We start from the raw sequence: 15,101 nt of genomic DNA, 5'->3' as shown, positions 1-15,101 counted from the left end.
TTCTCCTGCACTGCAGTACACTCGCTATGAATGTGCAGGTTCCCTCCCTTACGGCAAAGCCATGGGTGTTGATAAATCCAGTCAGTGTGCACGTGAACCTGCAGAGAGTTGCCAAAATGGGGTGCAACCATTCTCAACAGGGGCCCTGGGGGTGGGGTGGGGGAGGGGAGGCTCACCACTTTTAACTAAAAGCCTTATTTCCTTTTCACCTCATGTGACGGAAATATTTTATGAGTTTTTTTAATGCAGGAGAGCAGAAGAAACCAAAACCTGACTGCTCTGTAAACTTTGAGCAAAGTCCCGAGGGGAGGGGAGAGGGTGCGGGAGGGCTCTTTCTTTTCTTCTTTGGCTTGGCTTCGCGGACGAAGATTTATGGAGGGGGTAAAAAGTCCACGTCAGCTGCAAGCTCGTTTGTGGCTGACAAGTCCGATGCGGGACAGGCAGACACGATTGCAGCGGTTGCAAGGGAAAATTGGTTGGTTGGGGTTGGGTGTTGGGTTTTTCCTCCTTTGCCTTTTGTCAGTGAGGTGGGCTCTGCGGTCTTCTTCAAAGGAGGTTGCTGCCCGCCAAACTGTGAGGCGCCAAGATGCACGGTTTGAGGCGATATCAGCCCACTGGCGGTGGTCAATGTGGCAGGCACCAAGAGATTTCTTTAGGCAGTCCTTGTACCTTTTCTTTGGTGCACCTCTGTCACGGTGGCCAGTGGAGAGCTCGCCATATAACACGATCTTGGGAAGGCGATGGTCCTCCATTCTGGAGACGTGACCCATCCAGTGCAGCTGGATCTTCAGCAGCGTGGACTCGATGCTGTCGACCTCTGCCATCTCGAGTACTTCGACGTTAGGGGTGTAAGCGCTCCAATGGATGTTGAGGATGGAGCGGAGATAACGCTGGTGGAAGCGTTCTACGAGCCGTAGGTGGTGCCGGTAGAGGACCCATGATTCGGAGCCGAACAGGAGTGTGGGTATGACAACGGCTCTGTATACGCTTATCTTTGTGAGGTTTTTCAGTTGGTTGTTTTTCCAGACTCTTTTGTGTAGTCTTCCAAAGGCGCTATTTGCCTTGGCGAGTCTGTTGTCTATCTCATTGTCGATCCTTGCATCTGATGAAATGGTGCAGCCGAGATAGGTAAACTGGTTGACCGTTTTGAGTTTTGTGTGCCCGATGGAGATGTGGGGGGGCTGGTAGTCATGGTGGGGAGCTGGCTGATGGAGGACCTCAGTTTTCTTCAGGCTGACTTCCAGGCCAAACATTTTGGCAGTTTCCGCAAAGCAGGACGTCAAGCGCTGAAGAGCTGGCTCTGAATGGGCAACTAAAGCGGCATCATCTGCAAAGAGTAGGAACAAAAAAAGTGGAGGTGCCGGTTTGGATCAACCACTTATAGGAAATATTAAATTATGAATCTGTATAAAGGTAAACAAAGACAGGGGAAAGTTCTGAAAGGTGAGACAGAAGGAGAGATTGAACAAATGAATGAAATTGAGTGAACTAAGTGAAAAATTGATAATTTTTTTTCTTTACATGATAAGACACTGGGAAATGTTGACATCTCAAAAGGACCCAAATGTCATATTTAAATCCTGTCGCAAATATAAAAATGTCATTATGTAAGAGCCTTAGTGTGGAGCATTCTGCTTTCCCAAACGACTTGCGACAGAGAGAATGCAGTAAAGAAGGAACATAGAACAGTCCTGCACACTGCAGGCCCTTCAGCCCACAATGTAGTGCCGACCTTTGTGAACCTACTCCACAACAATCTAATCCTTTCCCCCTTCACCCCCAGAACCCTCTGTTTCTATCACATCCATATGCATATCTCAGAGTCTTTTGAATGTCCCCGATTGTAGAAGAATGTTCCCTATTGTACCTCCACCAGCATTCCCGGCATCCACCGCTCTCTATTCAAAAAGAAACAACTTATCTCAGTCGTCGCTCCTAAACTTTCCTCTCTTCATCTTCAACAAATGTTCTCTGGATGCACCAGGTTACATCTCTGATGGCTACTTTGTTTTGCAATTGGAGATTGAATGGAGGAGTCTAAATTCACTTCTGTACCAAAGACGCTGCAAATGGATCCTTGACTTCCTCGTCGGAAGACCGCAGTCAGTAGGAATTGGAATCAACGTCACCTCCTCACTGAAGATCAACACAGCTGCAGCTCAAAGATGCGTGCTTAGCCCACTGCTCCACACACTCTACAGCAGGGGTGGCCAACCTGTGGCGCATGCACCAGAAGTGGAGCATTTGATTATTAGGTGACACATTGAAGGAGGCAGATTTCCCACCCCACCCTTGGTCAGCACCACCACCACCCTGCACCTCCTCCAGTCAGCGCTGTCACCCACCCATAATGAACCAACATCTCTTTCTTCTCCACCCCATCCAACCTTCCTCCTCCAACTGTTGGCTATTAAAAGGCCGAAACCAAATCCAACATGGTGGCCACCAAGGCCAGCTCTCATGAAACCTCCTTGTCACTTTTTATTTTGAACCATGGAATGTAAAGGGTTGGCCACCCCTGCTCTACACCCTGACTGTGCGGTTAGGCACAATTAAAATGTCGTCTGCAAATTTGCCGAAGACACCGCGGCGGTTGGCAGGACCACAGATGGCAATGAGGAAGTGTATAGGAGGGAGATACATCAGCTGGTTGAGTGGTATCACAGCAACACCCTTGGACTGAACGTTGGCAAAACCAAGGAGATGATTGAGGGCTTCAGGAAGAAATCAGGAGAACACAAACCACTCCTGATCGACAGGACAGCAGAGGAGAAGGTCAAGAACTTCAAATTCCTGTGGGTCATCACCTCTGATGATCTGTCCTAGGGGCTCCATGTCGACCCAAACACTCAGGCTCATCAGCGGCTGCAATCCGTGAGGAGTTTGAGGAGGTTTGGTACATGACCAAAGACTGTAAAATTTCTATAGGTGTACCGTGACAAGCGTTCTGGCTGGTTGCATCACTGACTGATATGGAGTTGCCAACGCCCACGAAAAAAAATCATGAAAGTTGTGAACTTGGCCAGTGACATCACAGGCCCATTAGCCTTCACCCCATTAAAAAAGCAGTGTCTTAAGAAAGCAGCCTCTATCCTCCAGGTACCCCACCACCCAGGCCATGCCCTCTTTGCACTGCTACGATCAGAGAGGAGGTAAAGGAGCCTGAAGAGGAACACTCAGTGACACAAAGACATCTTCTTCTCGTCTCCCATCATATTTCTGAATGGACAATGAAGACCAGTCATGATCTCACGTTGTCTTCATTTCTTATATATTTATTTACTTTGAAAAGTAATTTTACAACAATTTGGCACCGTGATACTGCTGCAAAACAGCAAATTTCGTGACATGTTCATGATTCTGAGAGTTGATTCCTGGAGCAAATGCAGACTGGACATCAGAGAGATCACAGTCAATTGATTCATAGCACATTAGACTGAAGCCATGACAGTTCGAGTTTGTGGGCACACGTACTGAGATACAGTGAGAATGTTTGTCTGTGAGCAGACTGGCTAATCAGCCCGTGCATAGTTCCTTTCTTCTTTGGCTTGGCTTCGCGTTCGAAGATTTATGGAGGGGGTAAATGACCACGTCAGCTGCAGGCTCGTTTGTGGCTGACAAGTCCAATGCAGGACAGGCAGACATGATTGCAGCGGTTGCAGGGGAAAATTGGTTGGTTGGGGTTGGGTGTTGGGTTTTTCCTCCTGTACAGCAGTGGAAATGTAGCATCGAGCGCAGAGTTGCAGAGCAAGACCACGGTTGGCGCCGCGGTTTGAGCCAGCGATCAGGGCCGGAGTTCAAATTCCACGCTCGCTCTCTTAGGGAGTTTTTCCGTTCTCCCCATGCCTGTGTGGGTTTTCACCGGTTTCCTTCCTACTGTTCAAAACGCACCGGGGGTATAGGTTAATTAGGTGTAAATTCAGCAGTACGGGCTCGTGGGCCGAAATGGCCCGTTGTCATGTTGGATGTCTAAATTTTACACAGAGCAAAAGCAAGTGGGAGAGTTTCATTCAGAAACCTGAAGGCAGCAGGAAAGAAACCTCAAATCTGGTGGTGCGTGATCTCACACTGCTCAGTCTTCTCCCCGAAGCGAGGAAGAAGAGTGTGTGGCCAGGCCGGGATGAGTCTTCTCAAATGCCGGTTTTGATGAGCTGATTCACAACTCTCTGCAGTTTCTTGCGGACTTGGATGGAGACGTTCCTGGACCAGACAATGACGCATCCTGCCGGGATATTTTCAATGATGCAACTGAAGAAGATGCCGAGGAACACCGGATAGAAGAGCCTTTCCCCTACTCTTCCTCATTTCTGGCGAAGGCCCCTTGAACTGAAATACTGTTTTTTTTTCTTTCCACGGAGGCTGTAAGGTACATTGAACCTTACAGCGCAGTACAGCCAATCTTGTGCCAACTTCTGTAAAACCTATTCCAAAACAATCTAAACTTTCCCCACCTCATACCCATCCATGTGCCTATCTAAAAGTCTTCACCACCACTCCTGGCCAATAAATTTCAGGCATCCAGTACTATTTTAAATTTAGACCGACAGCATGGTAACAGGCCCTTCCAGCCCACAAGCCCATGTCTCCCAAGTACACCAATTAACCTACAACCCCCGTTTATCAGAGAAAAACAGAGCACCTGGAGGAAACTCACACAGACATGGAGAGAATATACAAACTCCTTTCAGACAGCTTTGGATTCGGGTCACTGGTACTGTAACACCATGCGCTAACCATGATATAATAAATTTAGACATGCAGCACTGCAACAAGGCTTTTTCAGGCCCACGAGCCCGTGCCGCCCAGTTACATCCATTTGACTTACAATCCCCGTTTGTTTTAGAAGGTGGGAGGAAACTGGAGCCCCTCCTGGGGGAAACCCATGCAGACACGGGAAGAACGCACAAATCCTTTACAGATAGCGCGGGATTTGAACCCTGGTCCCGATCGCTGCCGCATTGCGCTAATCAGGACGCTAGCCATTTTTCTCTCAGATTCTATAGTCTTATTTTTATATTATCTTTCCCCTTTTGAGGATCTGTGGATAAAACCACTCAGTCGTCCATTCCATCCAGTAAGTTCCCAGCTAACTGGACAACCCAGGTGTTGAGTTTAAAAAGTACAAAGAGTGTGGAGATGACGGAGAGACTGAAAGCCAGTGGTATTATCATCGAAAGCAAAACAAGATTCAACACTCAATTTATTGTCTTGTAATAAAAACAGTGTCATATAACACAAAATGGCTGGTGTCTGCCGTAAAGGTAGAAAGATACGTCATTTGGCAGAAATTGCTTGAAAACATCTCTTACAGTCAGAAGCAAGTGAGTTCTCCCCATTGTCACGGAGCGTCCATGGATTCACCTCCAGCACTTCTGCACCCTCCACAGCCACGCAGAGTCCAGTCCAAACTATCAGCCACCCAAGCTCCAGATACAAATCTCTGATACATTGAGGAACCCTCTCGCATCGCACTTCCGCTAGTTTTGAGCCAGTCTCGAGTTGTCCGCAGCCTGGTGCGAGTTCCTTGACCGCACTCTCCAACAGCCCACAACCCTCTGTGGGATCCTCGCCTCGAGTCTCACCAGCAGTGGTTACTTCGCCCGCAGAACCTCCACTTGTTCACTGCCATGCTCACCATCTCCTCTGCTGCTTCCCTTTCTCAGACTTGGCGGGGTGCGGAGGGAATGCTCTGCGCTACTGCAGGATATCTGCACCAAGACTGAGTATAGGATTACAGAGGTGGAGAGGGTCGGCAATTTTAAATTCCTGGGGGTCATTATCATGGAGGACCTGTTCTGGACCCATCCTATTAACGCCATTGTTAAGAAAGTGCCTCCCATTCCTTAGGAGTTTGCAGAGGTTCGGTCATTCATCGGAAACCTTGACAAACTTCAAGTGTGCTGACCAGCTGTATCATGGTCAGATATGGTGGCACCAATACCCGAGTGGAAAATGCTGCACAAGGTAATGGACACAGCCCCTTGCATCACAGGTAAAACCCTCCCCACTATCAAGAACATCTACAGGGAACGCTGCCGTCAGAGAGCAGCATCAGTTTCCAGGATCCACACCACCCAGGCCATGCTCGGTTCTCACTACTGCCGTCAGGACTCGTCCCTCCAGGTTCAGGAAGAGCTGCTATCCCTCAACGGTCAGACCCCTGAACAACAGACTCATTCAGAAACTCATTTAAGGCTTCATACTTTTTATTTATACATCTGCTTACAGGTCTTTCTTTGAGCATTGGTTACTATAGTTACTGGTATAGAAATTCTGCCTGACCCATGGAAAAAGGAATTTGGGGTTGTATGGGATGACGTGTATGTACTCTGACAATAAACTTAAGACACATTAGCACCAAAAAACCGAAGCTTGGGGGTTATTCAGAAGCCTGATGGCTTTTGGGAATAAACCACAAAGCCACACAGGTTTGGTTGGTTAATTGGACACATTGGTGAACTTGGGGACCACCAGCTCATGAGCTGGAAGGCCCTACACCCATGCCTTAAAAATTAAACTGATGCATACTTTCACACACTTAAGCACTTCTCTCGGATGGATGAAGAGTGGATCAGGTGCTCGATGATTGGCCAACTCTCCTTAGCAACAGGTGATGTAAATGGAATCCACGGAGGGAAGGGGGTGGGTGGGAAGGTGTTCTGAGCTGCATTCACCACCTCCTTGAGCAGAGTAGCTCCCGTCCCGCACGGTGACGTGCCCAGCAGGTATGCTTGCGATGGTGCACCTGCAGAAGTTGTCGAGGGACAAGCCGAACCTCCTAACGGAGTTGAGGCATTGGTGCAAGTGACGGGGAAGCTGAAGAGAGAGGCAGGCGATGTCTGTGATCAGGTGAAAGACAGGAGAGTTGGAACAACAGATGGGATGATGGATGTGAGTCACCTTTCACCAGTGGTTTTCAACCTTTTTCTTTCCACTCACATACCACCTTAAGTAATCCCTTACTAATCACAAAGGGATTACTTAGAGTGAGTGAAAATTTTTTTAAAAATTGAAAAATACTGCATTACGTGAACCACATGCAGGTCAGGTGGAGGGTTCCTTGGAAAAGAGACTATGAATGGTGGAAGTTTGAGGAACTTTGAAACTTGGAATTTATGAAGTACTTAGAACACATCATGTTTGGGTGCTTCGCAGCTTGGAACAGGAACAGCTCTGCCAAGACCAAAATAAATCGCAGTGAGCTGCAAAGGCAGCCCAGGCTGAAACACAAACAAACCTCCTACCCTCCATTGATTCAGTCCACACTTCCGACTGCTTTGGGAAGGCAGCCAACATATGAAGGACCCACCTCACCACAGCCACACTCTCTTCTTCCCCTTTCTGTCAGGCAGAAGATAGCACATTGCAGCACAGAAACAGGCCCCTTCGGCCCTTGTCCTTTGTGCCGAACCATTTCTTTTTAAATGCCTCGTCCCACTGACCTGCACTCAGTCCATAGTCCTCCAGATCTCTTCCATCCGCGTAACTGTGGAAATTCTCCTTAAATGTTAAAACTGAGCCCGCAAGATGGGCGAGTTTGAAAGCACGCACACCGGATTCAAGTGCATTTTCTTTTCTGTTGCTATCAGACCATTGAAAGGATCTCTCATTAATAAAATAATGGCCTTCCATTGTTTCTAAACCATTTTTCTTGTGTAACACGATACTCTGCATGTTTACTTTGTCTTGCACAGCCTGATGCTTCAGCTTCTGATGAGACTACCTTTGAAATAATGTTCACTTCTAGTCACATAATTATAGGGACCATATGGAAGCTATAGAGAAATTTACGAGGACGTTGCCTGGATTGGAAAATACGACTTGTGAGGCAAGATTAGCAAAGCCTGGTCTTTTCTCATTGGAGCGTAGAAGGATGGACTTAATAGAGGTCTACAATATTCTGAGAGGTATAGATAACATAGACAGCCAGCACATTTTTCCCCAGAGGACATCTGTACAAAGCGAAATGAGGAATGTTTAGGGGAGACATCAGGAGCACTGTTACAGCGCCAGCAACTAGGGTTCAAATCCAACGCTATCTGTAAGGAGTTTGTATGTTCTCCCCGCGTCTGCTTTGGTTTCCTCCCACCATTCAAAACTTACCGGTTTGTAGCATAATTGGATGGCACGGACTTGTGGGCTGAAAGGGCAAATTAACACACTGTATGCCTAAATTAAAATAAAATTAAAATATTCCTAGACAGGTACATGGATGAAAGAATAATTATTGGTTTATTTGTGGGAATATATAGATCTAATTACACTGAGGGCCGAAGGGCCTGTAATGTGGTGTAGTGTTTTATGATCTATGTGCTTACAATTGGGTCGACTTTCCTGGATAATATACAAAACCAAGCTGTTCCACTCTAATTCAACACAGGTCACAAAACTACATCTCCTTTCCTCTACTGCAGTCTTGATGAAGGTTCCTGACCTGAAACACTAGCCCTTTCCAGATTGGCCATTCAGTGATCCGGTCAAGGAAGCTGTCTTTCCCTTTTACCACTGTTAACCAGTTCTCTGCGTCCTTTTCACACTCACTGCCAGGGGATAGGGGATTCAATCTCCCTCCAGTGATGTCTGTGTGATGCATCGAGCGATGGTGGACCTGCCCTCAATCCTGATTAATGTATTATGATCTTGTAGCAGCCATGTAGCAGGCTGAGTGGATGCACAGCACGGTATTGCGAACTGTTATCGGCGCGGTTCTAATTACATCTAATTATAATATAATTAACCATTATGTACAGCACAGCATGAACCCTTCAGAACCTGTTGTTGAGCCGACCTATATAAATTTATAATCTTATAAATGACCGTAGAAAAGTACAGCCACACAATTTATAAACACTGTGGGGAAGTCCAAGCACCAATAGCGTGCAATTTATAAAGACCGTGGGGAAAAGAGCAATGGCAGACTTGCCCTCCCATAATTCCAAGCAGCAGGTAATGGACAGTATAGACGGAGCACTCATGGAGGGGATTTTCAGCCCCATGGAATTCTGGGAGGGCAGATCCACCATCTCTCTCCCCCACTGCAACTTTCCCCATGGTCCTTTAGACATTTATAAAGTTTTATATAGGTTGGCCAAGTTTATACCTTCTTTTGTTTCCTTCACGTTCCTACACTCATGCAAAAAACGTAATCAACGTGCCACTACTTAATCCCAGGATACCCTATCACTCTGGGCTAATCAGCACACAGGCGTCATCAAACGCCGGGGAGGATGCTACCTATCTATCCCCGCTATCTGATGACACCTGCATGCTAATTAATGAGCTTTCACACTGGACCCTTAACCAGTAGACCGGCCATCAATTACTGGGGCAAGGTACCAGTGTGAAAGGGGCTACTGTCTAACCACTACTCACCATGGATGCTGCCTGACCCACCAAGTCCCCCCAACACATTGTTTCCTTAACAGTCTCGAGGTTCAGTGAACCTTAAGACATTAAAAAAAATACACCAAACTGAGTCACTTGGTAATGTATATTAAAAATATGTTTTATTTACATTCTCAAATGAACAGAAATAAATTAGGTCCACAATTTACAGAGACCAAAAAAGACAGCACTTAATAAAGACATTCCAGACATAAATACAGCAATGGTCATCAGGAGAACAGTTGATTCACAGAATGGAGCGACGCAATGATCGAGAAGACTTTCAACTTCCCTTTCTTTTATAGATTTAAGAAAACTGTCCTACAGGGTCCAATCTTGCAAAGACAAATGATGTCACGAAGAATTTCACAGGTGTGAAGGAGAAGAGACGAACCTGGCTTCACTCTACGGCTAGCCACACTTTCACAGTTCTTACACTTCTCCCCCACCATCTCCTCTCTTCAATCCCGCATTCTGCTTAAAAAAAAGGGGACTGGCTCTTCCAAGCCACCGATCTCACTAAGACGCCCGGCAGCAAACCTTTAAGGCGGGGGATGAATACGCTACACTCAGCATTGCAATAAGTTTTCGAGAACATCTTGGGCTTTCTCTTTCCCTGGAAGGTCAATCAACCCTTGTTCTCTGATGGCCTCTTTATTGTCAGACCTCCAAACACCAAGGCAAAGTCGGGGATTTTATTGGCCCGTTTAATTTGGCATGCTTGCAGGCGCTCCATCAACCGCATGTTTTTGGAAACCGGATCGCTCCACGGCAAGGTTACTAATCGCTATTTAATCTGTTCCCTAACTTAGCAGCAATAACTTTCAAAAGATAGTTCGACAACCCAAGATTTGGGTACGGTTCACATGTGGACATGATTTATAACATTTCGCTACACAAAAGAGAATCTCAAAATGCTCCCGAGTATCACTTAAACACCGAGTAGGGAGTGTGCTCTATGAATTATCTGCTCAGTTCCCATTTGCTGAGAGCCAGACGTTAATTTTAAAAATAATCAACTAAAGTTCATTTTAAGAGTTATCGTCACTCCATCTCATAATAAGGCTTTAAAGAGATTCATCAATGCCTCACCATTCTAGTCTTCAACTCAACAATGTTAATTTATTAAATATATAAAGTTTTAAAAGGTCAACTGCTTGAGTGTACATAAAGAAAATCTGGAAAGGTAAAATTCCAGCAGGTGGAAGTTGAAGGTGAGGAATAGAAATTTGGCACCAGATTCATGAGTCTTCATTCTGGTGGAAGAGAGGGTTTAATTGGCAATCTTACCTTGCAATCTTGTGCTTTTGTACCTTAATGGCACTGTACCACTTTGGGAAACATTCCCCACTCGCCCGACAGAGGGTGCGTCCACAATTCATAGGACATCTTTTGTTCTGAAGCTACCTTGGAGGTTCACATTACTAGCAGAAGAGCACAAATGAACCAAATTCCCGCAGCATCAACTTTCCGTAGTCAAAGCACACGCATTGGAACAAATTCGATGAGTTAAGGCACACTTCGGCAACTACTTCTTTTGGGCACGAGAAGACTCAACGGGGGTTTTTTTTTAAACTTTACTCTGGACCCATCTCCCAACACCCTTTCCGTTAAAAAAAATCAGACCTGCCTACCCATCTCTGGAACAAGTCTGGTGTTAAATGTAAACGATTAAATTTTGCTCTGGACACCTTTATCTCATAGAATGCAACAGCACAAAGAAAATAATGTAACTCACACTGTTGGTCATGGATTAATGTGTGAAAAGGGCGAGGAATTGCAGAAGGTGAAGCAGTGGAAGTAGTCATGGCCTTCAGCCTTCATCGCGGAGTAGTTCCTTTGCTTTATAACCAGGCACGTCAGTGAGAGTTTCTTCACCAACTGAAATGCACATGGAGGAAGCCTTGGAGCTTGCTAACTTTTCAAGTTGCTTCCACTACCTCCTCCTTTCCCTACCCACACACCCAACCCCCCCCCCCCCTCCCCACCCCCAAACTTCCCTGCAGACAGCCTTTATTTTAAATAAAAAAGGCCTTCAGGTTGTTGCTAAGGGGGAAAAAATGCATAATTCACCAAATAGAAGGAGTCGACCTGAAACTGAAACCTCTGGGGGGGGGGGGGGGGGACGAAGAGAAGGGTGAGCTGGTAACCAAGGCAACAATGCAGGTCAGAAGCCTCATTGTTAACGGCAGGACATGGACTTTGCTTTGGAGTAGTTTCGCAGGCAGTGAAACAACACGTTCGCAAAATAAAACCAATTCAGTTGCTGAAATCACGCCCTCACCTCCCCCCCGCCCCACCAAATTTCTCATGTGGGATAACTGCTTTCAATTTGTGTATATTGTCAAATCCACGTCAAATTATGCTTCTGCATCAATAAAGTCTCAAAGACATTTGGAACCAATTGCAATGGACATTTTTTTTTAAAAGGTAGACAGTTCCTGGCTCAAAAAAAGTTTTTACTTTAAAAACTGCTCATTTGGAAGATGAAACTCGCAGTATTCTTTCAAGAAAAGTTCTCTGAGTACACCTGGAAGCATTTCAGTTCGTAAGTTTCCATCGGTCAATATTTGTTCTGGAAATTGTGCTCTCCCAATTGGGATTTTTTGTATTGAATCACCTCTCCTTCCCTCCCCCCCACCCCCCCCCCAAGCCAAATATAAAAGTTTGTACTTGTGGTTCAGGAATTATTCTTATCCTAGAGCCCAATGTCATTAGTAGCTCTTCAACATCAATAGGGTGCTATCTACACCCTGTTGCTCAGGTCATCTGGTGGAATGGTCCACGTACACCAGAGAGAGGAGCTGAGAGAACAAAGCCTTGCGTAGGCTTTGGGTTATATCACCACTTCAATGTTGTGCACCTTGTTGTAACCATTCATCAGCTGGTCATAGTCAGGCAGATCTCCCAACTTGTAGCCACGGAAGTTTGCGTGGTTAGCTTCTGGTGATCCCACCAGCACGTCCGACTCTCCCTCTTCCATCAGGTTCTCATCCACTGACAGGTCCACCTTCTCGTCATCGGCGAGAAGGTTTCGCTCATCAAGGAAGCGGATGTTGGCATTCTCAAAGAATAAAGGCAGATGAGTCCGGGTGTCCCAGGCTGAGCGATCCTCTGGAACAGTTTTATCCAGTTGATTCTCTTGCAACATGCAATCTGGCTCTCTCTCTTCAGTTGTGGGCATTGTAATCTCAGTGTCTTCAATGGTGGACGGGTCAGGTGGCTTGTACTGAAACCTCTCCAGACCTATTTTTCTGACCTCAATTGCACCAGGCTGACCCTCACTGTCGTCCTTGATCACTGGGACTTCGACTCGCAGGAGCTCACTCCTGCCGCTCTTCAGGGTCTTTGTCCCGATCTGCTTGATGAGATCATTGTAGCTCTCCTGCTTCTTGGAGAGGAAGCGAAAGATATTCACCTCCGTCGAGTCCGTTATCTTGGAGTCTGCGAGATGGGAATCAAGGGGCCCGGGGCTCATTCCGTTCTCCGAGGATCCTCGCATTCGCTTTCGCCTCTTTTTGATGGCTTTGTGCGCCTGGACCAACATGCTCACCTTCCAGTTGAAGAATAGGGAAAGCCATGCCAGGCCCAAGTATATCCACAGCTCTACAAAATACCTGTAGAGGGCATGATAGCTTGCATTTGGGTCAACACCTAGGGAAAGAGTAGTGTTCAAGGTTAGCATGAAACACTGAGTGACAGTGAAAATTATGGTTTCAAAAATCAGCCACTAGTTTCTTTAATATCCATGCCCCGCACTCTTCACAATTCCTTTCTACTTTTGTTTTATTCCTGCATTACCTACTGTGCTAAAGTATGGTGTGTGGGCCTTCATTAGTCATTGCATTCGAAAGCCACGAGTCAGCTCGAGAAAACTCTGGTCAGTTGGCGTCCAGTTCTGGTGGGATCATTGCAGGAAGGATGTAAATGCTTTGGAGGAGATTTACCTGCACGTGGCCTGGATTGGAGAACATGTCATTTGAAGCCTGGTCGCCAAATTAGAGAAAAAGGACGAGAGGGGATTTGGAGGTTTACAAGATCATGAGTGGATTAGATAGGGCAGACAAGCCAGCACCTTTCTCCTGACAACAGCAAATCCCAGAGGGCGTTGGTTTAACAGGAGTAGAGGAAAGTTTGGGGAGATATCAGAGGTAAGTGTTGGTGCCTGGAATGCACTGCTGGGGTTGGTGGTGGAGGTTGGTATAATGGGGACATCCCAAGGACTCACAGATAGGCACAGGGATTCAGGAAAAATAGGTCAACGGTGTGAGGTAGGAAAGGGTGAGATTGTTGTGGAGTAAGTTTATGTAGGTCATAGGCTGAAGGGCCTGCATTGTGCTGTAATGATCTATGGCCCATAGATGGGTTGAGGAGCAGCACGGTTGGTGTAGGGGTGGCATGGCTGGCGTAGCTGTTAGCTCAACACCTTTATAGCGCCAGCGATCGGGACCAGGGCTCGAATCCCGCACTGCCTGTAAGGAGTTTGTTCATTCCCTCCATGTCTGTGTGGGGTTTTCTCCCAGGGGCTCCAGTTTTCTCCCACCATTTGAGGTTGTAGGTTAATTGGTGTAAATTGGGTGGCATGGGCTCGAGGGGCAAAATGACCTGTTACCGTGCTGTATATTTACATGTCTAAAATACAAGCTTTATATTGTCCATGTTATAAGCAACAAATTCTTTCATTCATCTTTTATGGTGGTCTTACCAGTTGCGTCGATTGACCCCACATGTGCTGCCTAATAAGTGAGTGTTTACCAGTTCTGTAGGTTAATGGATATCCCAATAAAAACTTTTGACTTCTTTTCTTCCATTAGGAGACGGATCAAACATCATGAGAAGGGCGTGGGGGACAGCATTAGAAAAGACAAACGGGTAAAGAAGAGGACAAAATATTTCCTCTCTCACATGAAAACTTTTAGGAAGACGAAGAGGCTTCAGGTACAAGGGAGTCTCAAAGAAGCATTGAACAAGTGGGGCACATACTGCCTCATTTCCTTGGCTATGCGTTCACAGCGTCGGTAAGCAAGGAATCTGACAAACAGGTTAAATGACCTCGCACCACAATTGGAACCGAGTGTGGAAAATTTTGGCCACAAGTACAATTTACATCTATCACAGAGCTTCCCTTCTTTTCTTTCCACCTCCTCCTTGCTGCAATTCAAACATTTGCTTCATTTCTAACTTCCCCACTCCTGGCCATAGGTCACGGAGCCGAACCACCCTCCACTTGCGTCGAGAGTGGTGGCGAGGACAGTGACTGTGCAAAAATGCACCACATGAAGCCAATATAAACAGAAACTAAAGCCTTGCAAAATCTCTCTGTCTCCTTTCCTCTGCATTCACAGAGCTATTCCCCCCCCTCCCCTGACCACTTTTAAATTTTTTAAAAAACTTAATTTAATTCAGACGTGTAGCACAGTAACAGACCCTTTTCGCTCTCAAGCCCGTGACACCCAATTGACCTACAACCCTGTATGTTTTCTCCCCTGTCCATGTTGGCCTTCTGGCTGTTTCCCTCCCCTTTCACCTTCTTCCCTTCTCTTTCTACTTTTCTGTTCAGCCATCTGCCGAAGGTGAACGTTGGTTATATATTTTTACCTCCTATGGGCCCTGCTGAGTTTCTCCAGCACGCTTGTTTACTAACAACAGTCACAGACTTTCTTTGAAGTTTCAGACAACCCCCCCTCACCCCGAAAGTTGGTGGAACTCAATGGGCC

General features: G+C 46.4%; 1 protein-coding gene across 1 annotated transcript in view; it reads right to left on the bottom strand.

Annotated features, from left to right (window-relative positions):
• Positions 1-9,484: 9,484 nt before the first annotated feature.
• Positions 9,485-15,101, bottom strand: part of kcnk5a (potassium channel, subfamily K, member 5a) — a 57,511-nt gene continuing 51,894 nt past the window's right edge. Inside the window, exon 5 of the mRNA XM_069887760.1 lies at positions 9,485-13,038. Coding sequence (XP_069743861.1) covers positions 12,221-13,038 — 818 coding nt within the window. The 3' untranslated portion in view covers positions 9,485-12,220. The remainder of the gene's footprint in view (positions 13,039-15,101) is intronic.

This window comes from Narcine bancroftii, chromosome 6 (assembly GCF_036971445.1).
Source record: "Narcine bancroftii isolate sNarBan1 chromosome 6, sNarBan1.hap1, whole genome shotgun sequence".
Taxonomy (NCBI): domain Eukaryota; kingdom Metazoa; phylum Chordata; class Chondrichthyes; order Torpediniformes; family Narcinidae; genus Narcine; species Narcine bancroftii.
The sequence above is the reverse complement of the archived record's forward strand: the minus strand, read 5'-3'. Positions and strand labels throughout refer to the sequence as shown.